Genomic DNA, 27490 nt, shown 5'->3' on the forward strand with positions numbered 1-27490 from the left:
CAAACCCAAAAGTAACTTATCGCGCCTTCGATAACATTTATTTGTTATATTTTCGGGTAAAATCCATTGAAAGCGGTCGGTGGTTCTATGAGAAAATAAAGCTGTGTACGTCACGCATTATAAATGTTTCTTTTCTGTGTCTTACGTTATACATTAATACATTAGGGGTCATTTCGAGTTAAAAGTTTATTTACTGCACTCATCTGGACTAGAGAAAATCATGATTTAAATGTGTATGTCTCGTCTAAATAACTAACGATTAATATCTAATATGGCCGAAATTCAGAAGGGTGATCAAAAAATCAGATCGAGCGTATCGCGTACCGAAAAACGAAATGAGACTAACGAAATGAGACCTCATTTGATCTCATTTCGTTTTCCGGTACGCTCGATCTGACTTTTTGATCACCCGTCTTGTCGGCCATATCAGAGAATTATCGTTAGTTATTTAGACGAGACATACACATTTAAATCATGATTTTCTCTAGTTCAGATGGGTGCAGTAAATAAACTTTTAACTCGAAATGACCCCTAATGTATAACATAAGACACAGAAAAGAAACATTTATAATGCGTACACAGCTTTATTTTCTCATAGAACCACCGACCGCTTTCAATGGATTTTACCTATTTTCGTTTGTTTTTTTTTTTTTGTTTTTTTGACAACTTTTTCGAATCTATATTTGGTAAAACTTGTGGAGAATGCGCTGTTTTACGGGTGTTGTAAAAATGGAACGGAAATTTAAATTTCGTTCCGGTTTGGTTTTTTTTTTTAATTGTGCCCCCCAAAAAACGAAAATAATTGGAAAAATAACATTTAACAATCGTACTTTATATATATATATATATATATATATATATATATATATAATATATATAACGAAAAAAAAATCTTTTTAAATCAAATTTTATTAACGAAAATGAAATAATTTTTAAACGAAAAAGTCAATTTGGTATATTTTTTGGTATTTTTTTTTTTTTCTTTTTTTACATAAGTCCAACTTAGCGTTCACATTGGAAATGTCAACTTTTAAAGGTGTTCGGGTATGCTTACAACGATCAAATACCCCCATCTTAAGAACGGCTTTCGGAATAGACACCACAACCTTGTCAGCATCCCCCAAAACCTTTAAAAGTTAACATGTCGAATGTGAACGATGTTGAACGTAATGTAAAAATGTACCGAATTTGGTAATCTGGAAGAAAGAGAGAGCCTGTTTCCTCCGTTTGACTATAGGTGGCGTTACTGTCTCTGTCCACCCAGTTATGGAAGCACAAAATGTATATAATGGCACCCTTGAAATAAAAATAAATGTTTTTGTTATATTTTAATTTTAAACTTTTTTTTTTGTTTTTTTGCAAACATATTTAAGTTTTTTTTATTTTTTTTCAAACATATTTACGTTTTGTTTTTTGTGTTTTTTGCAAACATATTTAAGTTGTATTTTTTCAAACATTTATGTTTTGTTGCTTGTTTACCAACAAAACAAAATATGTTTGCAAAAAAAAAAAAAAAAAAAAAAACGTAAATGTTTCCAAAACAAACAACAAAAAAATATGAAAAACAAAAAAAAAAGTAAATGTTTGAAAATAAACAAGCAACAAAAAAAAACGTAAATATGTTTGAAAAAAAAAAATAAAACAAAAAAAAATATGTTTAAAATTAAAATATAACAAAAACATTTTTTATTTCAAGGGTGCCATTATATACATTTTGTGCTTCCATAACTGGGTGGACAGACAGTAACGCCACCTATAGTTAAACGGAGGAAATAGGTTCTCTCTTTCTTTCAGATTACCCCGAATTAAAAATGTACCGAAATTAAAACGGAACGAAATTTAAATTTCCGTTATATTGTTACAACAACCGTAAAACAGAGCATTCTCCGCACGTTTTTTTTTTTTTGTGTGTGTGTGAGGTGGGGGGGGATCTCCCCTGTTGCCTCGTCCGCGGAAATAGCCAAGATGGCCACGAAACGATCGATCTCATTAAAATTTGATTTTTCTATATTAAAAAAAAAAAAAGAAAAGAAAAGGTGCTTCTACATTAGTGGGAGGGGCGGACGTCGTCAAGAGTGTCCCCCCCCTTCCAAATTTCACAATTTTCACTTTTTTTTTCTCTGTTAATATCATCGATTACAGACTTAAGTTTCAGATTGAAAAAAATTTTGGTACTTGATGACGAGCATGGACCCTGTGCAAACATTGGTCTATTTAGCGAGATCTCCGGTGGACAGGAGACGAAAGACGATACCTGTTGCTAGGCTGGCAGTCCAGATCTGACTGCTGGCGTTCCCTTAAGACTTAAGAAGCGGATGAATCAATGCGCCCTGTTAGCTGATTGGTCAGCCTGTGGCCGGAGAACTCAGGGTGGGGGGCATTGATTCACCAGAGAAAATAGTTCTCTGTGATTGCTACGTCACTTCCTGCTTATGGTTGGTTGTTTTTGTTTTACGGCATATCAACCCTTTTCAGGTTATTTAATGCCTAATCCAAAGATTTTGAAGAAAATTTTTTTAATAGAATATATTTGTTGTTTTCTATTTAACCCATAGTTGGGACCCTAACAGGTACTACCACTCCGGGTCAAAGTGGAGCAATGGCAATCAAAGGGTGGCTCCACACTCCCCAAAGCCCGCAAGCTGGGGCTTCACCACTGGATATAGTTTAAGGTCATATCCAGAACCTTCGAAATGGTACAGTTATTTTACAATTTTTTGTGAAAAAAAATGTTCTTGCTTTTCTGTGAAAAGCTGGTTTTCCTGAAGAAAAAGAAAAATGTTATTATTTCTTTGAGGTAAAAAGAAATGTTTTTCTTGTAAAAAGTTCTGGGTTTTTTTGTTTTTTTTTGTTTTGTTTTTTGGGTTTTTTTTAAATCCAAGCAGAAATTAGACAAAGGCATTAAATGTACAGTCTCCTACATAATTTCTTTGGCCAATGTACTCTACGACCACTACACATAATCGTCTTTTAAAGGAGTACTCACTTCAGGTGTATGTGTATTTTAATGCTGCGTGTAAGTAAGGAGAATGTGTCGCTCGTGTGTTTTTGTGTCTAGAAAGACTTTTTTACTTTGTCAATAGAGACAGTTTCTCTTTTACCACTGATATCTAGGGTGAAAAGTTTGTCAGTACGTGAAAGCACACGATAAGGGCCAGTATATGCTGAAGTTAGGGTGGGGGGTTTCACGGCGTCCTTTCTGAGAAAAACGTGAGTCCAAGACGAAATATCCTTTGGAACTGATGATCTTATGGTCTGTTCCCTAGTGTGCATCTGTGGGAGCTTACTAAAATAAGCTCGCAGTCTGTCGAAATACAGAGCTGATGCGTCAACAATCAGTGAAAACTGGGCATCGGGTACAGGATGTCCAAGTAGAGATGATGTCACCAGTTTTTGTTTTCACGCCATTAAAAGCTGAATCTCATTAAGTGAGATTTGCTCATTTTTCTTCTTCCTGTTACGTAACGGGTCAGAAAGAGGAGCTAGGAGATCTGCACAATGTGGGATGAAGCGTCTGTAATAGTTTAACATCCCTGTTAGCTGATTGGTCAGCTTGTGGCCGGAGAACTCAGAGAGGCGCATTTATTCATCAGAGAAAATAGTTCTCTGTGATTGATACAGTGTTTTCTGTTTTGACCGTTTTCTTTGAGTAAATTTCATTCATACTTTTATTTTGCGCTTGTTTTTTTTATTTTATTTCATTTGAAATTTATTTTTATTTCATTTGAAATTTATTTTTATTTTATTTCATTTGAAATTTTTTTTTATTTTATTTCATTTGAAATTTTTTTTTATTTTATTTCATTTGAAATTTTTTTTTATTTTATTTCATTTGAAATTTTTTTTATTTTATTTCATTTGAAATTTATTTTTATTTTATTTCATTTATTATTTTTATTTTATTTCATTTGAAATTTATTTTTATTTTATTTCATTTGAAATTTATTTTTATTTCATTTCATTTATTATTTTTATTTTATTTCATTTGAAATTTATTTTTATTTTATTTCATTTGAAATTTATTTTTATTTTATTTCATTTATTATTTTTATTTTATTTCATTTGAAATTTTTTTTTATTTTATTTCATTTGAAATTTATTTTTATTTTATTTCATTTATTATTTTTATTTTATTTCATTTGAAATTTATTTTTATTTTATTTCATTTGAAATTTATTTTTATTTTATTTCATTTATTATTTTTATTTTATTTCATTTGAAATTTTTTTTTATTTTATTTCATTTATTATTTTTATTTTATTTCATTTGAAATTTATTTTTATTTTATTTCATTTGAAATTTTTTTTTATTTCATTTCATTTGAAATTTATTTTTATTTCATTTCATTTGAAATTTATTTTTATTTCATTTCATTTGAAATGTATTTTTATTTCATTTCATTTGAAATGTATTTTTATTTCATTTCATTTGAAATGTATTTTTATTTTATTTCATTTGAAATGTATTTTTATTTTATTTCATTTGAAATGTATTTTTATTTTATTTCATTTGAAATTTATTTTTATTTCATTTCATTTGAAATTTATTTTTATTTTATTTCATTTGAAATTTATTTTTATTTTATTTCATTTGTAAATTTATTTTTATTTTATTTGAAATTCATTTTTATTTTATTTCATTTGAAATTTATTTTTATTTTATTTCATTTGAAATTTATTTTTATTTTATTTCATTTGTAAATTTATTTTTATTTTATTTGAAATTCATTTTTATTTTATTTCATTTGAAATTTATTTTTATTTCATTTCATTTGAAATGTATTTTTATTTCATTTCATTTGTAAATTTATTTTTATTTTATTTGAAATTCATTTTTATTTTATTTTATTTGAAATTCATTTTTATTTCATTTCATTTGAAATTTATTTTTATTTTATTTCATTTGAAATTTATTTTTATTTCATTTCATTTGAAATGTATTTTTATTTTATTTCATTTGAAATGTATTTTTATTTTATTTCATTTGAAATGTATTTTTATTTTATTTCATTTGAAATTTATTTTTATTTCATTTCATTTGAAATTTATTTTTATTTCATTTCATTTGAAATTTATTTTTATTTTATTTCATTTGAAATTTATTTTTATTTTATTTCATTTGAAATTTATTTTTATTTTATTTCATTTGAAATTTATTTTTATTTTATTTCATTTATTATTTTTATTTTATTTCATTAGAAATTTATTTTTATTTTATTTCATTTGAAATTTATTTTTATTTTATTTCATTTATTATTTTTATTTTATTTCATTTGAAATTTATTTTTTTTTTATTTCATTTATTATTTTTATTTTATTTCATTTATTATTTTTATTTTATTTCATTTGAAATTTATTTTTATTTTATTTCATTTGAAATTTTTTTTATTTTATTTCATTTATTATTTTTATTTTATTTCATTTGAAATTTATTTTTATTTTATTTCATTTGAAATTTTTTTTTATTTCATTTCATTTGAAATTTATTTTTATTTCATTTCATTTGAAATTTATTTTTATTTCATTCATTTGAAATGTATTTTTATTTCATTTCATTTGAAATGTATTTTTATTTTATTTCATTTGAAATGTATTTTTATTTTATTTCATTTGAAATGTATTTTTATTTTATTTCATTTGAAATTTATTTTTATTTCATTTCATTTGAAATTTATTTTTATTTCATTTCATTAGAAATTTATTTTTATTTCATTTCATTTGAAATTTATTTTTATTTCATTTCATTTGAAATTTATTTTTATTTCATTTCATTTGAAATTTATTTTTATTTTATTTGAAATTCATTTTTATTTTATTTCATTTGAAATTTATTTTTATTTCATTTCATTTGAAATGTATTTTTATTTTATTTCATTTGTAAATTTATTTTTATTTTATTTGAAATTCATTTTTATTTTATTTTATTTGAAATTCATTTTTATTTCATTTCATTTGAAATTTATTTTTATTTTATTTCATTTGAAATTTATTTTTATTTCATTTCATTTGAAATGTATTTTTATTTTATTTCATTTGAAATGTATTTTTATTTTATTTCATTTGAAATGTATTTTTATTTTATTTCATTTGAAATTTATTTTTATTTTATTTCATTTGAAATTTATTTTTATTTCATTTCATTTGAAATTTATTTTTATTTCATTTCATTTGAAATTTATTTTTATTTTATTTCATTTGAAATTTATTTTTATTTTATTTCATTTGAAATTTATTTTTATTTTATTTCATTTGAAATTTATTTTTATTTTATTTCATTTGAAATTTATTTTTATTTCATTTCATTGTAAATTTATTTTTATTTTATTTCATTTGAAATTTATTTTTATTTTATTTCATTTGAAATTTATTTTTATTTCATTTCATTTGAAATTTATTTATATTTTATTTCATTTGAAATTTATTTTTATTTCATTTCATTTGAAATTTATTTTTATTTTATTTCATTAGAAATTTATTTTTATTTCATTTCATTTGAAATTTATTTTTATTTTATTTCATTTGAAATTTATTTTTATTTTATTTCATTTGAAATTTATTTTTATTTTATTTCATTTGAAATTTATTTTTATTTTATTTCATTTGAAATTTATTTTTATTTTATTTCATTTGAAATTTATTTTTATTTTATTTCATTTGAAATTTATTTTTATTTCATTTCATTTGAAATTTTTTTTTATTTTATTTCATTTGAAATTTATTTTTATTTTATTTCATTTATTATTTTTATTTTATTTCATTTGAAATTTATTTTTATTTTATTTCATTTGAAATTTATTTTTATTTTATTTCATTTATTATTTTTATTTTATTTCATTTGAAATTTTTTTTTATTTTATTTCATTTGAAATTTATTTTTATTTTATTTCATTTATTATTTTTATTTTATTTCATTTGAAATTTATTTTTATTTTATTTCATTTGAAATTTATTTTTATTTTATTTCATTTATTATTTTTATTTTATTTCATTTGAAATTTTTTTTTATTTTATTTCATTTATTATTTTTATTTTATTTCATTTGAAATTTATTTTTATTTTATTTCATTTGAAATTTTTTTTTATTTCATTTCATTTGAAATTTATTTTTATTTCATTTCATTTGAAATTTTTTTTTATTTCATTTCATTTGAAATTTATTTTTATTTCATTTCATTTGAAATTTATTTTTATTTCATTTCATTTGAAATTTATTTTTATTTCATTTCATTTGAAATGTATTTTTATTTCATTTCATTTGAAATGTATTTTTATTTCATTTCATTTGAAATGTATTTTTATTTTATTTCATTTGAAATGTATTTTTATTTTATTTCATTTGAAATGTATTTTTATTTTATTTCATTTGAAATTTATTTTTATTTCATTTCATTTGAAATTTGTTTTTATTTTATTTCATTTGAAATTTATTTTTATTTTATTTCATTTGTAAATTTATTTTTATTTTATTTGAAATTCATTTTTATTTTATTTCATTTGAAATTTATTTTTATTTCATTTCATTTGAAATTTATTTTTATTTCATTTCATTTGAAATGTATTTTTATTTTATTTCATTTGAAATGTATTTTTATTTCATTTCATTTGAAATTTATTTTTATTTTATTTGAAATTCATTTTTATTTTATTTCATTTGAAATTTATTTTTATTTCATTTCATTTGAAATGTATTTTTATTTCATTTCATTTGTAAATTTATTTTTATTTTATTTGAAATTCATTTTTATTTTATTTTATTTGAAATTCATTTTTATTTCATTTCATTTGAAATTTATTTTTATTTTATTTCATTTGAAATTTATTTTTATTTCATTTCATTTGAAATGTATTTTTATTTTATTTCATTTGAAATGTATTTTTATTTTATTTCATTTGAAATGTATTTTTATTTCATTTCATTTGAAATTTATTTTTATTTCATTTCATTTGAAATTTATTTTTATTTCATTTCATTTGAAATTTATTTTTATTTTATTTCATTTGAAATTTATTTTTATTTTATTTCATTTGAAATTTATTTTTATTTTATTTCATTTGAAATTTATTTTTATTTTATTTCATTTGAAATTTATTTTTATTTCATTTCATTTGAAATTTATTTTTATTTTATTTCATTTGAAATTTATTTTTATTTTATTTCATTTATTATTTTTATTTTATTTCATTAGAAATTTATTTTTATTTTATTTCATTTGAAATTTATTTTTATTTTATTTCATTTATTATTTTTATTTTATTTCATTTGAAATTTATTTTTATTTTATTTCATTTGAAATTTATTTTTATTTTATTTCATTTATTATTTTTATTTTATTTCATTTGAAATTTTTTTTTATTTTATTTCATTTATTATTTTTATTTTATTTCATTTGAAATTTATTTTTATTTTATTTCATTTGAAATTTTTTTTATTTTATTTCATTTTAAATTTTTTTTTATTTCATTTCATTTGAAATTTATTTTTATTTCATTTCATTTGAAATTTATTTTTATTTCATTCATTTGAAATGTATTTTTATTTCATTTCATTTGAAATGTATTTTTATTTTATTTCATTTGAAATGTATTTTTATTTTATTTCATTTGAAATGTATTTTTATTTTATTTCATTTGAAATTTATTTTTATTTCATTTCATTTGAAATTTATTTTTATTTCATTTCATTAGAAATTTATTTTTATTTCATTTCATTTGAAATTTATTTTTATTTCATTTCATTTGAAATTTATTTTTATTTCATTTCATTTGTAAATTTATTTTTATTTTATTTGAAATTCATTTTTATTTTATTTCATTTGAAATTTATTTTTATTTCATTTCATTTGAAATGTATTTTTATTTCATTTCATTTGTAAATTTATTTTTATTTTATTTGAAATTCATTTTTATTTTATTTTATTTGAAATTCATTTTTATTTCATTTCATTTGAAATTTATTTTTATTTTATTTCATTTGAAATTTATTTTTATTTTATTTCATTTGAAATTTATTTTTATTTCATTTCATTTGAAATGTATTTTTATTTCATTTCATTTGAAATGTATTTTTATTTTATTTCATTTGAAATGTATTTTTATTTTATTTCATTTGAAATGTATTTTTATTTTATTTCATTTGAAATGTATTTTTATTTTATTTCATTTGAAATGTATTTTTATTTTATTTCATTTGAAATTTATTTTTATTTCATTTCATTTGAAATTTATTTTTATTTCATTTCATTTGAAATTTATTTTTATTTTATTTCATTTGAAATTTATTTTTATTTTATTTCATTTGAAATTTATTTTTATTTTATTTCATTTGAAATTTATTTTTATTTCATTTCATTTGAAATTTATTTTTATTTCATTTCATTTGAAATTTATTTTTATTTTATTTCATTTGAAATTTATTTTTATTTTATTTCATTTGAAATTTATTTTTATTTTATTTCATTTGAAATTTATTTTTATTTTATTTCATTTATTATTTTTATTTTATTTCATTAGAAATTTATTTTTATTTTATTTCATTTGAAATTTATTTTTATTTTATTTCATTTATTATTTTTATTTTATTTCATTTGAAATTTATTTTTATTTTATTTCATTTGAAATTTTTTTTTATTTTATTTCATTTGAAATTTATTTTTATTTCATTTCATTTGAAATTTATTTTTATTTTATTTCATTTGAAATTTATTTTTATTGCATTTCATTTGAAATTTATTTTTATTTTATTTCATTAGAAATTTATTTTTATTTCATTTCATTTGAAATGTATTTTTATTTTATTTCATTTGAAATTTATTTTTATTTTATTTCATTTGAAATTTATTTTTATTTTATTTCATTTGAAATTTATTTTTATTTTATTTCATTTGAAATTTATTTTTATTTTATTTCATTTGAAATTTATTTTTATTTTATTTCATTTGAAATTTATTTTTATTTTATTTCATTTGAAATTTATTTTTATTTCATTTCATTTGAAATTTATTTTTATTTCATTTGAAATTTATTTTTATTTTATTTCATTTGAAATTTATTTTTATTTCATTTCATTTGAAATTTATTTTTATTTTATTTCATTTGAAATTTATTTTTATTTTATTTCATTTGAAATTTATTTTTATTTTATTTCATTTGAAATTTATTTTTATTTCATTACATTTGAAATTTATTTTTATTTCATTTCATTTGAAATTTATTTTTATTTTATTTCATTTGAAATTTATTTTTATTTCATTTCATTTGAAATTTATTTTTATTTCATTTCATTTGAAATTTATTTTTATTTCATTTCATTTGAAATTTATTTTTATTTCATTTCATTAGAAATTTATTTTTATTTTATTTCATTTGAAATTTATTTTTATTTCATTTCATTTGAAATTTATTTTTATTTTATTTCATTTGAAATTTATTTTTATTTCATTTCATTTGAAATTTATTTTTATTTCATTTCATTTGAAATTTATTTTTATTTCATTTCATTTGAAATTTATTTTTATTTCATTTCATTTGAAATTTATTTTTATTTCATTTCATTTGAAATTTATTTTTATTTCATTTCATTTGAAATTTATTTTTATTTCATTTCATTAGAAATTTATTTTTATTTCATTTCATTTGAAATTTATTTTTATTTCATTTCATTTGAAATTTATTTTTATTTCATTTCATTTGAAATTTATTTTTATTTCATTTCATTTGAAATTTATTTTTATTTCATTTCATTTGAAATTTATTTTTATTTCATTTCATTTGAAATTTATTTTTATTTCATTTCATTTGAAATTTATTTTTATTTCATTTCATTTGAAATTTATTTTTATTTTATTCTAAATTTGTTATTTCATTTTAAATTCATTTTTATTTTATTTTCTCCACTAAATATTTTTTGTTTGTACATTTATAATTAGAAAAAATGCTTACGCAACTATTTGAGTGGACAAAGGACTTTGATTCTTCGCATAATTTCCTCAAAGAACGAAAAATACTTGCATCTGCGATGCAATGTAGTGTTTGTCATCAGGAGATGACTCTCATAAAGTATCGTGGCACAAAGATTTTTCAGCGCAAAATCCATTAAGAATCAAAAGACATCCATTAAAAAGGATCTTTTTTAGAAAACTCTCAGTTAACTTTACAAGAATTTATAAAAATTGTGTGTCGTATCAAATAGATGGAAGTATAACAGTTTGGCATTTTCTTTGGCTTTTTAAAAAAAGTTTTTTTGGCCTGAAAAAGTTTTTCATGGCTAAATAGACCAGTGTTTGCTCAGGTCCACACTCGTCATCAAGTGCCAAAATTTTTTCATTATAACATTGTACTAAATTGAACAGAACAACAAAGATACTCGTATGGGAGCTCATGTTTGCTGATGACACCGCATTTGTAGCGCATCGTCACGAGGATGCACAGAACATAATAACTCGCTTCGCAGGATCAGCCAAGGCCTTCGTATTGAAGATTAACATCAAGAAAACCGAAATGATGTACCAACAATTCCCTGGATCACCAGCAACAAGCCAGCCAATTAAGATTCAAGACCAGGAGCTTTATAATGTCAGCAAATTCAAATACCTACGGACCACGGTCATGGTTGACTATTTTAAAAAACTGATTACATATACATATAATGATAGGAGATGTATCGAGACACAGGAATGGGTATGTTTGATCTGACAGAACAGTGGTTCATAAAAATTGTGATGTCTACATTCGCGCCTGTCCACAAAGTATGGAAATAAAAAATTAAAAAAAAAAAAACGTTTACAAGTGTTTTTGATATAGATGTACATAAGAATACTTTGGTAAGTATGTTTTAACTTAAATAGGGATGGTATAATAAAATTGTGGGGTCTGCGTTCGCGCCTGGCCTCCATAGAATGGAAATAGGCACAAACTTTAATAAAGACATTGTACTAAATTGAACAGAACAACGAAGATACTCGTACGGGAGCTCATGTTTGCTGATGACACCGCATTTGTAGCGCATAGTCACGAGGATGCTCAGGACATAATAACTCGCTTTGCAGGATCAGCCAAGGCCTTCGTATTGAAGATTAACATCAAAAAAACCGAAATGATGTACCAACAATCCCCTGGATCACCAGCAACAAGCCAGCCAATTAAGATTCAAAACTAGGAGCTTTATAATGTCAGCAAATTCAAATACCTACGGACCACGGTCATGAACAACAACAAAATGGATGAAGAGATTTCTACAAGAATGGCTAACGCCTCCATATCCTATGGAAAACTCAAACAGAAGGTCTGGCAAAATAAAGACCTGACTTTCAGAACTAAATGCTTGGTGTACCGCGCCATCGTCCTCTCATCACTCTTATACGGTGCAGAAACTTGGCCAGTGTACAAACTGGTAGCCCGCAAGCTCAACACCTATATGAGACACCTCCAGCAGATTTTAAATGTCAAGTGGTATGACTTTGTCAGCAACAGGGAGATCCTATCACAAGCCAACCTCCCAAGCATGTATGACCTGCTCATCCGGAAGAACCTGAGATGGGCCGGGCACGTAAACAGAATGGAGAACTCCCGACTACCGAAATAGATACTGTTTTCACAACTGGAGGATGGGGTACGAGGCATAGGCAGACCTAAGCTCAGGTTTTGTGACACCGTCAAATGAAATCTAAAGGACAGGTTGATCCCTATGGTTCACAGGAAGTCGTCTTCGGACACGGAGGACAGCACATGATGATGATGATGAAATTGAACACGAAATTTGTGACCACGATGAAAAAAAAATAGCAACTGTCTGATGTGACCAGAAGGTAGGGTTAGAACTGAGGGTTTTTTTGTTTTTTTTTACATAGGCATCACCACATTATCAAGGCCCAGAGGCCACTCAAGGATAAGGGTTAAAGAGTGTACAGTAGAAATTGGTCAATATAGTAATCATTAGTAATGAAAATTTGGTAAATTTGATAACTTATATGGAACGGCTCATCAAGAACTTATTTACTTTAGACTTGAACACAACCATATTGTAGTCAGCCGGAAAGCAGGAAAACGGAAGACAATTCCACAAGCGTGCAGTTCTAAGAAAGAAGCTTTGTTCATGGAATCTACGTTTAGGTTTAGGCACAGATAAAGAGTGGGGGAAATTATTGATAGTGTTTACAGCTAGACGGCTAATAAATGGGGGAGCTGGTTTTCCCCAAAGTTGGGTCAAAACAAACAAACCGGATTTTTGACCTCATTAAAAACTGTCCCGCAGAAAATGTTAACTGCTGAATAGTGATTGCTTACGTCGTCATAACGATCGCAGAAAATGTTAACTCCGCGATTTCTATTTGACCTCATTAAGACATCAAGTGCGGGCACCTGTCAATTCTCTTTCTACTTAAATAAATTCAAACGTCTTTCAGTTAAATGAATTCAAAAATTAAATCGGAAAGAAAAAAAAAATCTAACATTAGTTTCCTTCATTGAATGTTTTCCCTCCATCCTTCTTTTTACTATGGATACAAGAAAATTAATAGCTATATATATATATATATATATATATATATATATATACTAGCAAAAGTACCAGTCGTGGACTGGGTTAAAAAATAGCCTACAGAAAATGGACTGATTTATGAAAGTATGATAGGTTATGAAAAGGAAGGGTTGTAAAGAGATAGCTTCGAATTTGGGGGTATCAAAACCAAAGCAAAATATGATGAAAGTAAAAATAAAATAGATAAACCCCATAATTTATTATACCATACCTGTTCACACTGAAACACTTATCACAATATTCTGTGGATCTATATTAAAAAACCTTGTTAAACTTTGTGACATATTTCCATTCTATGGAGGTCAGGCGCGAACGAACACCCCATAATTTTATTATACCATATTTCTTCAAACTGAAAACTAACTAGCAAAGTATACTTACGCAGATATATATGAAAAGTCTTTATTAAAGTTTGTGCCTATTTCCATTCTATGGAGGCCAGGCGCGAACGCAGACCCCACAGTTTTATTATATCATCCCTATTTAAGTTAAAACATACTTACCAAAGTATTATTATGTACATCTATATCAAAAACACTTGTAAACGTTTTTTTTTTTTAATTTTTTATTTCCATACTTTGTGAACAGGCGCGAATGCAGACCCCACAATTTTTATGAACCACCATTCTGCCAGATCAAACATACCCATTCCTGTGTCTCGATACATCTCCTATCATTATATGTATATGTAATCAGTTTTTTAAAATAGTCAACCACATAGGAGCCTATTCGTGACCAGACACACACACACACAGCTTTATATTATACATATATAGAGAGAGGTGGTGGATACATAGATGAGCATGGGAGGAGGGAAGAAGGGGGTGGGGGTAAAAAAATCTTCCCTTTTTTTTAACTAGCAGGAGCTGCTAGAAAGGACTTGTCCTGCCTTGATAGAGTTCAAAATAGACTTCGTAGCCTCGTAGGAGATGTCCTTTTCTCCTCCTTGCAACCTCTATCTCACAGAAGAGATGTTGCGAGTTTGTCTCTGATGTATCGTTATTTTCATGGAAAGTGTTCAACTGAGCTTCAATCTATGGTCCCCCCTCGCCAAACTTTCACAAGAAACACTCGTCTAGCTGTAAACACTATCAATAATTCCCCCCACTCTTTATCTGTGCCTAAACCTAAACGTAGATTACATGAACAAAGCTTCTTTCTTAGAACTGCACGCCTGTGGAATTGTCTTCCGTTTTCCTGCTTTCCGGCTGACTACAATATGGTTGTGTTCAAGTCTAACGTAAATAAGTTCTTGATGAGCCGTTCCATATAAATTATCAAATTTACCAAATTTTCATTACTAATGATTACTATATTGTCCAATTTCTACTGTACACTCTTTAACCCTTATCCTTGAGTGGCCTCTTGGCCTTGATAATGTGGTGATGCCTATGTAAAAAAAAAAAAGATAAAAGTCTATTATTGATAACATCTCTACAGCTTGGAATTTTATCTAAGACAAAAAAAGGATGATGATGAATTATGTTTTCCAATTACAAAAATAAAAAAAAAATTTACAAAAAGAAAAGAAAAAGCAACTCAATTTTTAAACTCCAAAAATGCATTTATGTCTTGAGTGGCCTCTTGGCCTTGATAACGGGGTGTTCATAAATAATCAGTAATGGTGTCGTTTCTCAGTTCTCTGGCGGGCAAGCGAAGGATTAAATTGCGAATTGTACTGCCTGTTGCGGTCAGAAATAGGTGCAGAGTCCGATTTACTTGGCGTTTCTTCTCCATTTCTCTTGGCCATGAAAAGCTGGATGCGATTTCTCTCGGCCTTCTCTCGCATGAGACGAGCGGATCTCAGCTGCTCAAGAGATGTCGTGGAAGATGAAGATGATTTTTGTGTTCTTTCTTTGTCTTTTTCACGGTGCCGTTTTTTACCAATCTGAAAAATATATATACATAAATGTATCAGCAAAGACAAACAATATATACATAATGTATATGTATATTGAAATATATATATATATATATATATATATATATATATATATATATATAAAATATATTTTAGTCATCGACATACAGACCTGTTTCGTTGTTTCACAACTCATCAGTGCCGCTAGACTAACACCTCTCCCAAGCCGAGGATCGAACCTAGAACCGTCGTGATGACAGTCGGCAGTCCTACCCCTTGACTACGGAATCGGTGGCCGAAATTAACCTGTCCGAACGATTATTTAAATAAACATCGGTCCGCTACTCGTAGAGGGCTCAAACGTTTGTTTGTAAACAGATCGCGAGCTTCGCATTATTTCAGCTAAATTAAGTAGCGAGTAAGATAATTTTCGAGAGTGCTCTACCAAAGAGGGGAGCTTTATAAAATATATTTTAGTCATCGACATACAGACCTGTTTCGTTGTTTCACAACTCATCAGTGCCGCTAGACTAACACCTCTCCCAAGCCGAGGATCGAACCTAGAACCGTCGTGATGACAGTCGGCAGTCCTACCCCTTGACTACGGAATCGGTGGCCGAAATTAACCTGTCCGAACGATTATTTAAATAAACATCGGTCCGCTACTCGTAGAGGGCTCAAACGTTTGTTTGTAAACAGATCGCGAGCTTCGCATTATTTCAGCTAAATTAAGTAGCGAGTAAGATAATTTTCGAGAGTGCTCTACCAAAGAGGGGAGCTTTATAAAATATATTTTAGTCATCGACATACAGACCTGTTTCGTTGTTTCACAACTCATCAGTGCCGCTAGACTATATATATATATATACTAGCTGTTCAGCCAGGCTTTGCTCGGGCCCTATGTACCGTTCATAACTTTGTGTGCATATATATATATATAAATAAAAGTGAACGTTTCTGTGTGTCTGTGTACATTTCCCTATGCAATAACTCTGTCAATTTTAAGTCTACAGACTCAAAATTTTATATACAGGGTACTGAGATTTGAGAAAATCTTTGTGATCAGTTTTCGGCCAGAAATTCCGCTGTTAATTTTGGTTGGTTGGTTTTTGTTTTACGGCATATCAACCCTTTTCAGGTTATTTAATGCCGAATCCAAAGATTTTGAAGAAAAATTTGTTAATAGAATATATTTGTTGTTTTCAAGTCGGTTTCTATTTAACCCATAGTTGGGACCCTAACAGGTACTACCACTCCGGGTCAGAGTGGACCTGGAAGCAATGGTAATTAAAGAGTGGCTCCACACTCCCCAAAGCCCACAAGCTGGGGCATCACCACTGGATATAGTTTAAGGTCATATCCAGGACCCCCATTGAGGGACTTTTACCCTCTGCAGTTGGCGTATTCTAATGCCCCATCGACAGGGCCTCATGAGTTTTGGGATTCAAAGTTTAAATTTCATCAATTTGATCCATTTTATTTTTTCAGTCTGATTCAACGCACCCACCACCAAATTAAATCTGGATGACATCTCATCAGTTATTTCTCCCCCTCCTCCTCCTCTTAAACACTTGTTCATTTATACTTCGAAGGGGACTAGAGTTTCATGTGTGTAATGTGAATAAAAGCAAACACATGAAAAAGTCTGATTGCACCTCGTAGAAATAATGTTAAATGCAACTTAAAGTTTAAAAGGGAGTTAATTTTCCGTTTTGATTTAAACAAGATTGCAGCAATTTTTTCACCTGCTAACACGATTAAAGTTGGGTTTTTTTTTTTTTAATAATTCAGTAATATTCAAGTAATTCCGACTGCATAATTTGGAAGCTAACATTGTGATTTATTAGAATTGACAAAAAAAATCAGTTGAAACCCTTGTTTTTTTTTTATTTAAACAAAACAACTTTAATTATGTTAACAGGTGAAAAATTGCGGCCATCTTTGTTTAATTTGAACGGAAAATTACCTCCCTATTGAACTCTCCTGTATTTTATGATCGTTTTCATCAAATTCTATTTTTTATTTTCTTTAATACCTCATCAATTTCCGTAATTTTTGCATATAATCATCTTAAAAATACGTAGCTACTATTATTTTCATATGAAATTCAGTATTACGATTTCTGAAATTTCGTCCCAATAGTGTAGAAGCGACAAACTTTTTTTTTTTTTTCTTTTTTTTTTTTTACTTCAACCGAAAAAACGAAATTTAAACTTTGAATCAACATGCATGTAATCACAAAACTCATCTTATAATTTTTTTAATTTGTTTTTAATGATGAATCGGTTTTTTTTTTTTTGTTTTTAAGTTGCATTTAACATTATCTCTACGAGGTTCCTTCAATAAGTTTCCAGACTTCTTCATATGTGTACTTGTCCCAATAGTGTAGAAGCCTCGTTATTTTCTCCTCTCCCCCCCTCCTCCTCCTCTTATCCATTCATGCTTACTCACCTTTTTATGCTTTTTGTGTTTCTTGCTTTTTTTCTGCAGATACGTGCGCATCTCGACGAGTGGGTCATGTCTGTCTCTCTTTTCTTTCTTCGCCTCAGAACTGCAAGTAAAAAGACGTGTCAGAATTCTTCAAACCGTTAAAAGATCACGAGATCACTTGCTCACCAGAAAAATTAACAGTTGGAACGTGGTTGTGTTAGGACGATGATACAGTACTGACGACACACTCTCCCCAGGAACTAAATGGCATTCTAAACGATATCCAATCCAAGAGCAAAACGGTTGGCCTCAACAGGCATCTTGGGAAAACTAAGGAGATGTTAAATGCATGCAATATTGTTCATGATGATGATGATGAATATTGCATACATTAAATTGAAACAAAAAAAAAACTCCAACATAAAAATCATCATCATCATCTTATGGTATTAGGGTGGGGAAACACCAAGCAACCTCTCATTTATGCGAGCAATCCAATCCACAGCGTTGCTAGCAATCATTTTGTCAAAAAGTCAAATCATTGGTACATTCTAAGATACTTGGGAAGACTAAGGTAATGTTAAACCAGCACACCGCCGCCGCCGCCATCATCATCATCATCATCATCATGACGGGCTCCTTGCCCGGACCAATGTGACTCTTCCATTCCAGAGTTTCCTGTCTTCCATCAGTTGCCTCTGATCTTCAGGTTCACAGTTGGCGTTGTGTGCTATTTGTTGGATGTACGTAGATCTAGGTCGTCCTCTGCTTGCGCATCCGTGTCATAGAGTCCATAGCAATACATCGCTCACCAATTAATGCTTACTCCTCAGACAATGACCAGCAAATCGTAGGCATCTTTCTCTGATGGTATTAGATATGGCAGGTAGATTGCCATGAAGTTGCTGCTTCGTGGGATGATTTTGCCTAGATATATTTAATACTGTTCGCAGCATACGGGTGTATGTGCCGTCTAGTTTTCTTTCCAATCTTTTGGTGAGTGTCCAGGTTGTAGCACCGTAAACAAGGACAGACTCTACCACTGCCCTGAAGAACTGCCTTTTCAGTTTGTCAGCCAGTCTCAAAGTCCATACTGAATGTAGCTCATCCAATGTGGTCCATGCTTTTGAGATACGAATTCCGATATCTCTCTCTGTGGAAACTATGTTGCTGCCCAGATACGTGAACTCAGCGACTTCTTTCGGTGTTGATCCAACGAAAGCTCTGATCTCTCCTTTCACATTGAAAGTCATAAACTTTGTCTTATCCAACACTGCCAAGACGCCAATAATTGTTGACGGAAAGACCATTGCAGAAGTTGAAAGCTATATCTACCTGGGAAAGAAAATTACGAAAGATGGAGATCTCCTCCCTGAGATAAAGAGAAGGATAGCATTGGGATGGGCAGCTTTTGGGAAAGTGGAGAATATCATGAGACACCGAAAAGCAAATATGTTAATCAAAGGGAAGATCTTCAACGAATATATACTACCTGTGATGATCTGTGGTAATGAAACGGGCCCTGACAACTCGCCAAAGTGAAATCTTGACAGCAGCACAAAGGAAGATGGAAAGAATAATGTTAGGCATCACTCTACAATGGAAAAATGTTTGGATCCTTCTACTGCTCCAGCAGATATCTCATTGCTAATGCAATTCTCTATCCGTATAAAAGCCAAGTACATCCAAGAATGGAGTATTGTTGCCACATCTGGGCATGAGCTGCTAGAAGCAGCTTATCCTGCCTTGACAGAGTACAAAATAGACTTCGTAGCTTAGTGGGGGAGGCCCTTTTCTCTTTCACAATAAACACCCACTAGCTGAAACCACTGTCAATAATTTTCCCCACTCTTTATCTGTGCCTAAATCAAAATGTAGAGTCCATGAACAAAGCTTCTTTCCTAGAACTGCACGCCTGTAGAACTCTCTTCTGTTTGCCTGCTTTCCTGCTGACTACAGCTTGGTTGTCTTCAAGTCCAACATAAACAAATTCTTGTTGAACCGCCCCCTTAAGTAATCCAATTTACCAAATTTCCATTACTAACGATTACTCCAATATTATCCCAATGATTACTATACCCTTATCCTCAGGTGGCCTCCGGGCCTTGATAAATGGTGACTCCTATGTAAAAAAAAAAAAACAAGACAGAAAAACAAACATCTGGATCCGCCAACAAACAAGACTTATTGACAACAATACTGTCATCAAAACATCTAAACAGAGATAGGCAGGGCACGTAGCCAGACATGACAACAGATGGTCCATCAGGACAACAAAATGGACACCTTGTGAATATAAGAGGCCAAAGGGGTCTTACATGGCAGCAAATAGCTTGTGACAGAGTTAGATGGCTAGAAACTTGCTCAATATATGTTACCGTGACATAGGCTGACATAGATTCAGTGGGCTTTAAACATTATTTTGCATGTTGTTTATTTTTAACTCATTTTCCCAAACTTACCATATTCAGCAGAAAGTTCAGCGCCATTTTTAATTTTCCAATACATCGGAAAATGTATGTTTTTCGAGCTGAATAAACATATCACATTAAATAAAAACACAAAAAAATTATTCAGTTAGTTGCCTTTGACAACATTTATTTGTTATATATTTGCTTTTAACAACTTTTTCGAATTCATGTGCACATTAATACAAACCCAATATTTTCAAATATTTAATATATCGTAAAATGGCGATACCCCTCTCCCCCCACTTTGTTGTATGCCTTCCATCAGTCTGATACGACCGTGGTTTCCGGCAGAATATACTAAATGGCGTCGACTCTCTCTTTAACACTGTAAGTTTGGGAAAAGGTATTATAAATGATAAACTAGACAAAATACTATTAAAAACCACCGAATATATGTCAACTTATGTCACGGTAACATATATTGAGCGGGTTTCTAACAGTATTTTGTCTAGTTTTTTATTTATAACACCTTTTCCCAAACTTACCGTGTTCAAGAAAGAGTCGGACGCTATTTTGAATTTTTCAATACATCGGTAAACACTGTATGCTTTTCAAACTGAATAAACATGTTACATTAAATAAAAACACAAAAAATATATCCAGTTTGGTAAAAAAGTAACTTATCTTGCCTTTGATAACATTTGTTATATATTTGTTTTTTTTTGACAACTTTTTCGAATCTATGTGTACAGTAAAACAAACCCTACTGTTTTATTAAGGGAAGAAGGGTTCACCAAGAAACCCTTTTCGGCGGGGTCGTATCCACCGAAGACCCAGACTGGTGTGATTACTCGGCCTACGTTATGTTTTCGGCGATTGAATACTGCCTCGTCTATTTCCACCGTATAGCCCGGGCCCCCTATCTGCCGGGGATTTCTGAGAAAATATTCTCTCTAGATGTCTCTCAGGAAATTTTTCCAATCGGCGATGGTGTGTGATGACCTTAAACCGCATTCGCGTTAGAGATCTTTTTTCGTGGCTCGCTGGTAAGCCCACAGGTAAATGATTTTGATAATTGTTGCTATTGTAAGCCTGGATTTGGCGAAAAATGGGCGATTTTGCAGAGAAGGCCAGCACTACAGGCCGACCCGGTACTTTTAAGAGAGGGTTGGTTTTGTTGGCTGGTTGGTTTTGTTTTACGGCATATCAACCCTTTTCGGGTTATTTAATGCCGAATCCAAAGATTTTGAAGAAAAATTTTTTTTAATAGAATATATTTGTTGTTTTCACGTTGGTTTCTATTTAACCCATAGTTGGGACCCTAACAGGTACTACCGCTCCGGGTCAGAGTGGACCTGGGAGCAATGGTAATTAAAGGGTGGCTCCACACTCCCCAAAGCCCACAAGCTGGGGCCTCACCACTGGATATAGTTTAAGGTCATATCCAGGACCCCCATTGAGGGACTTTTACCCTCTGCAGGGGGGCAGTCGGCGTATTCTAATGCCCCACCGACATGGCTGTTCTTGAAGGCAGATTATGGCTGGGTTGAAAAGTGAAATAAAGAGTTCGGTATAGTTTGATTTGTGACATTTCTACACACACACACACACACACACACACACACACACACACACACACACACACACATCCTCTGCAAATGTTCATCCACTTTTTGTATTTTAGGTTTTTGGTTTGGTACTTCATTTAGTATTTCTGGCTTAGATCTAGATTGGGAGGGTTGACAAGATTTTTCCATCTCCAGGCTTTCTGGTTTGTTTATTTGGGCGTCTTGATTTTCTGTCTTGAGTATCATTCTTGGTTTTGATTAATTTGAATTTGTTTTCATCCTTAACCAGCATCATTTCTTTTTTTTTTTTTTAAGAGAGGGGACACGCCAAATATCTACAGCGGTGAATTTAACAAATTATTTTTTTTTTTTTAATTTGCACTGGCGCATGACTAACACGTTTTCGACCTTGCCAGTAATTTTTTTTGTTGGGAAAAATCCAGTCCTCCGGCTGCGGTTTTGAGTTGGTCACATAAAGATGTGAAATTCATATGTTTTTACTTTATTTCTTCCTCTTCTAAATTTTTATATGTTTGTTTTGTGACAACTTTTTCGAATTTATGTGTACAGTAATACAAACCCAATATTTTCAAATATTTTAAAAAATATATTTTATTTTAAGATTTGCGCTTTACATATTATATTATACTAGCAGGGGTACCCGGCGCTGCCAGGGTGTTTGGAGGTGTGTGTGTGTGTTTGGGAGGGGGTTAGGGTTGTTTCAATATTAAAAAAAAAAAACAATGTTAAACAGAAAGAGAGAGGTAAAAAAAAAAAACGATGATAAACTTGTTTAGAAAATCCGAAAAAAACAGAAGAAAGAATGAAGTGTTTCAATAATCAAAAAAAAAAAATCGAGATGTGTGTGTTAACGTAAAGCAGACGATGTTAAAAGTTGTTAAAAAAATCAGAGAAAAAAAACCAAAAAAAAAACGGATATCCAACATCATGATTCGAACTCGCGACCTTTAGATAATGACGCTGCTCTCTAACCAACTGAGCTAAGAAAGTGTCAGTGAAATTACTTTGGTTTTTATAATATTTAAACGGATTCAATCGACGACGTCATTGGTGCATGCACATATAATTATCTTTTCATGAAGGGACGGATTTTTTTTTTTACAAGGTGATCACCACTTATCAAGGCCCGGAAGCCACTCAGGGATAAGGGTTATTGCATGTATAGTACGTTAGTGTGGGGGTTTAATAAAAATGTCTACTTAAGAGGGCGGTTCATCAGGAATTTGTTTACGTTGGACTTGAAGACATCCAGATTGTAGTCAGGTGGGAAGCAAGCAGACGGAACAGAGTTCATCAGGTGTGCAGTTCTAAGAAAGAAGCTTTGTTCATGGAATCTACGTTTTGATTTAGGCACAGATAAAGAGTGGGGAAAATTTTTGACAGTGGTTTCAGTTAGACGGGTGTTTTTCATAAAAGATTTGCGAGGGGGGACTAGAGATTGGAGTTCAGACAAGCACCTGCCATGGAAATAACGATAAAACAAAGATAGGTTCGCAACGTCTCTTCTATGGGAGAGAGGTTGCAGGGAAGAGAAAAGGGCATTCCCCACTAAGCCACGAAGTCTATTTTGTACTCTGTCAAGGCATGATAGGCTGTTTTTAGCAGCTCCTGCCCAGATATGTCAGCAGTATTCCATCCTTGGGCGTACTTCGCTTTTATATAGATAGAGAATTGCATCAGTAGTGAGATATCTTCTGGAGCGGTAGAAGGATCCCACCATCTTTCCAGCGACCTTGGCAACAGACTTGATGTACGTGTTCCATTTCAGATCAGGAGTAAAGGTCAAGCCCAGAAGCTTATCAAAACATGGGGCTTCTCCTAGACAAGAGCCATCCATTTCAATTGATGCCAGATGGGGATCAGAGCGTTGATGATGTAAAGATAGGAGTTTGGTTTTAGATGCATTAAAGGTAACCAGCCACCTCTTCCCCCACTGAACCACGTGCTCGAGATCACAGGAGAGAGAATCAGAGAGAACTTTGTCATTTACAGCCTTTGATGTGTTGCCGTAGATGGTTGTGTTATCAGCATAGATGTCAACGAATGATTTTGTTACCCTCCCTGTAAAAAAGCGTCTGGTTGAGGATGAAGGAATTAATGGTTTTAGCCAATTTTTTTATATTTGTCGGCCGAAGGTTCCAACTTGAAAATGATACCAATCTCGTGAAAATCCGTGACCTGTGTCGAAAGTTTTTGCAAGGTATACAAACACACACAATCTCTTGCTCCTAAACAAGGCTCAAAAGAGAGTCGCCAATCTGATAGGTCCTGAACTGTCAGCTAAACTTCAGCCTCTGTCCTATCGACGAAATGTTGCATCCCTCTGCCTGTTCGGAGAATGCTCTGATGAACTGCAAGCACTTGTGCCTCCTCTACATAAATACCCCCAACAAACCCGACAAGCAGTAAAATGCCACCCCTTCATGGTAGAGATCCCTAGATGTAAGTTTTTTCACCAGAACAGCTAGACTTTGGAATTCCCTTCCGGGTCCCTGCTTCCTCAACTGTACTGACATGCAGAAGTTCAAGTGTAACGTGAACCAATATCTTGCTGCCCAACTCCCTACACAGTATCCCTGATGCTTAAGTCCCTGATAGTAGCCACTTACAAAGTGGCAATGTGCCTTGTTTGGGGTGAAAATGTAATAAAAAAAAAATTTTTTTTAAATTTAAAAAATTTAATTAAGTGGTTACTTCCAATTCGTTCGATATAATTTTCTTAACAACATCTTGCCTTTGGTAACATTTATTTGTTATATGTTTGTTTTTTGAGAACTTTTTCGAATCTATGTGTGTAGTAATACAAACCGAAGAAATTATTTAAAAAGAAAATTTCCTTACCGTTTTTCATCCTCTTCAAGACGCAGCTTTTTATTTTGCAAATACCAAGGCAGTACCACTATTGGAAAAAGAAAAAAGTGTATAATTCTTAATTACTATTAATATATATATTATATATATTTATATATATATATATATATATATATATATATAAAATAAGAATTACAATTAAGTTTACCAAAATGATCCAAGATGGCAAAACTAAAGTATATTATAAATATTAAAGAATTAATATTTATAAAGTAATCTCAACCAGATGTAAAAGCTTGATAAAACCAAATAGAAGATAGAGCTTATAATAAGAACAAGTACTTAATAAAATATGTTAAAAACATTTTGAAAAAGAGTTAAAAACATATTTAATTTAAAAAAGGAAACACTAAATGGACAGTCCTTAATTTCAAAGTGTTTTTTAAAAAAAAAATGTGTATATATATATATAAGGTTGTTGCAAAAAAACGTTCACATAACAGATTCTTTACGTTTGAAAACATTTTTTAAAGATCGTATCAAGCTGGCCTAATGGTTATCGTACTTGTATCAGATTTTCTGGCATTCAAGCATATTTCTCGAGACATTCCGTTCTTGCATTACATCCCGTTTTCTAGACGGTGACAGATGATTTGATCTTACTTGAAAGCAAAAAAAGTGAAGCAGAGGGAATATAGTGAAGAAAAAGGTGATTACACATGAATGGATAGTCTGGTGGAAGATAAAAAATCCAGTGACGGTAAAATCCAAATGTAAAACTTCAAGGAAGTTAAAAGAATTTCCATTTGCACAAGTAAAATCCAAGGAAATCCCGTAATTGGGAGAAGATGGTCCATAATAATCCAAAGGCAGAAATCCATGGAATAATTCACAAAAATATGTACAAGGAAAAAATAATATTAATAAAAGAAAAATAAGATGTGCTTTTCACTCTACTTCCGAGACATAACTTTGACTTATTTGTTGTTTCATCAAATACTTCTGCATGCAAAATCCAATCCCGCATTTTGCTAATTCCTACCCTCTGATGAGAAGGAGAGTATTTCTTCGAAACTCCGCGGATTAAGGACTATTCATTTATCTAGTGTTTTCTTTTCAGATTAAATATGTTTTTAACTCATTTCAAAGTGTTTTTTAACATATTTCATTAACTGTTTGCTCATATATATATATATATATATATATATATATATATAAGGTTGTTGCAAAAACAACATCCTTTTCTCACATATGTGACACCCTGCACTGAAGATTCCCGAAAGGATGAAACACTAGTGTTTATAGGTATTTATTATAGTAAAAAAATAATTATATATATATATATATATATATATATGAAATATCAATACGAAAAAAATATATAAATGTTTATATCTTTTCTGTATTTATTTCGTAGTATTTGAAAAAACAAACAAAAATGTTTCTTTCAAAAGCACATGCTTTCAACCGATCCTTCGGCCTTCCTCAGTGTAAATGATGGAAACATGAGTGTAGGGTAGGCAGGGTAAGCAGCAGGAGGGGCACAGGTGTAGCCAATAAGGTTAAGATCTATATAAATATGACCCTCCCAAAATTTTTGACTTGGAATGGTCAGCAAATTGTGTGGCCTCTATTCAAAACCAAGTCTTTCAGAAAACTTGGAATTGGACACCCACGAACACACTCACATATGTAAACATACATGCACATATGCTTCTACACGTACCTGTACACACACAGGATACGCGCGTACACACACACGTTTATAGATGTACGTAAATATACACCTGGAGATGGATAAGCAGATGTAGACGATAAGCTAGGTGGAATCTTCTCACCAAAAACTGAATATATATATATATATATAAAAGGTTGTTGCATGACTAGCCTGGGTGCCCGATGTTGGAGGTGTGTGGTAGTAAGCAGGCAGGCTCGAACCCGCACCACGAAGGAGGAAAAACGCGTCCATCACCAAACCAGAAGTGGCAATGGTTTAAATGAAGGCTAGTCAATCGAAAAGAGGCAATGACTTTTGAAAATATTGTCAAAAAAAATATATCTGACATCTCAATCTTAAGATAACAATGCTGCTACTATACCGACTGGGCTATGACCGCATGAGAGAAAGTAGGTGGGCTTTTTTTTATATTTAAACTAATTCAAGAAAGAACTTTTTTTTTGCACACGAGTGTATGGCTAAATTGTCACAAAGGAACAATTTTTTGCTACCCTTCCTGGTAGAAAAGTTCTCAGTTGAGGGTGAAGGAATTAATGTTTTTAGCCAATTTTTTTGATATTTTTCATCCAAAGGGTCCAGTTTCAAAACAGTACTGATCTCGTAAAAATCCGTCACCTCTGTCGAAAGTTTTAGGCAGACATACAAACATGCATACATTTAAACAGACAGGTGAGATTTATATTATAGACTAGCGGGGGTACCCGGCGTTGCCCGGGTGTTTGGAGGTGTGTGTGCTGTTAAATAAAAAAGAAATCGGGGGGAGGGGGGGGGTTTAAAGTTGGTAGGATCGAACCCGAAGCCCTGAGGCGAAGTTTGAAAATAAAATCGGCCAGCCAGAATGAGTTACTGAAAGATGTTTAAATTTATTTAATTAAGAACCAAATTGATAGGTGCGCGCACGGAAGTCGTCGAGCGTTATGACGACAACAGCAAATGAGGTCAATGACCAGGTTTGTTTGTTATAAACGAAGTAAAAAAAAGAAAACATAAAAACGAACGTTAAAACTTAAGCGGGCGGGGGGGGGGGAGGATAATCAAAACATCGAAAAAAAAAAACACAAAAAAAACTAACGTAAGGCAAACGAAAGCAGAAAAACGAACATGTGAAAAATGGCTT

At 29.6% G+C, this 27490-nt stretch overlaps 1 protein-coding gene across 1 annotated transcript in view; it reads right to left on the minus strand.

Moving 5' to 3' along the window:
- Positions 1 to 15076: 15076 nt before the first annotated feature.
- Positions 15077 to 27490, minus strand: part of LOC145269125 (leukocyte receptor cluster member 1 homolog) — a 35766-nt gene continuing 23352 nt past the window's right edge. The window contains exons 5-7 of the mRNA XM_080124725.1: positions 24666 to 24723; positions 17846 to 17945; positions 15077 to 15421 (exon numbers count right to left, since the gene is read on the minus strand). Coding sequence (XP_079980851.1) covers positions 15149 to 15421; positions 17846 to 17945; positions 24666 to 24723 — 431 coding nt within the window. The 3' untranslated portion in view covers positions 15077 to 15148. The remainder of the gene's footprint in view (positions 15422 to 17845; positions 17946 to 24665; positions 24724 to 27490) is intronic.

This window comes from Euprymna scolopes, chromosome 45 (assembly GCF_053919585.1).
Source record: "Euprymna scolopes isolate OS-2025 chromosome 45, ASM5391958v1, whole genome shotgun sequence".
Taxonomy (NCBI): Eukaryota; Metazoa; Mollusca; class Cephalopoda; order Sepiida; family Sepiolidae; genus Euprymna; species Euprymna scolopes.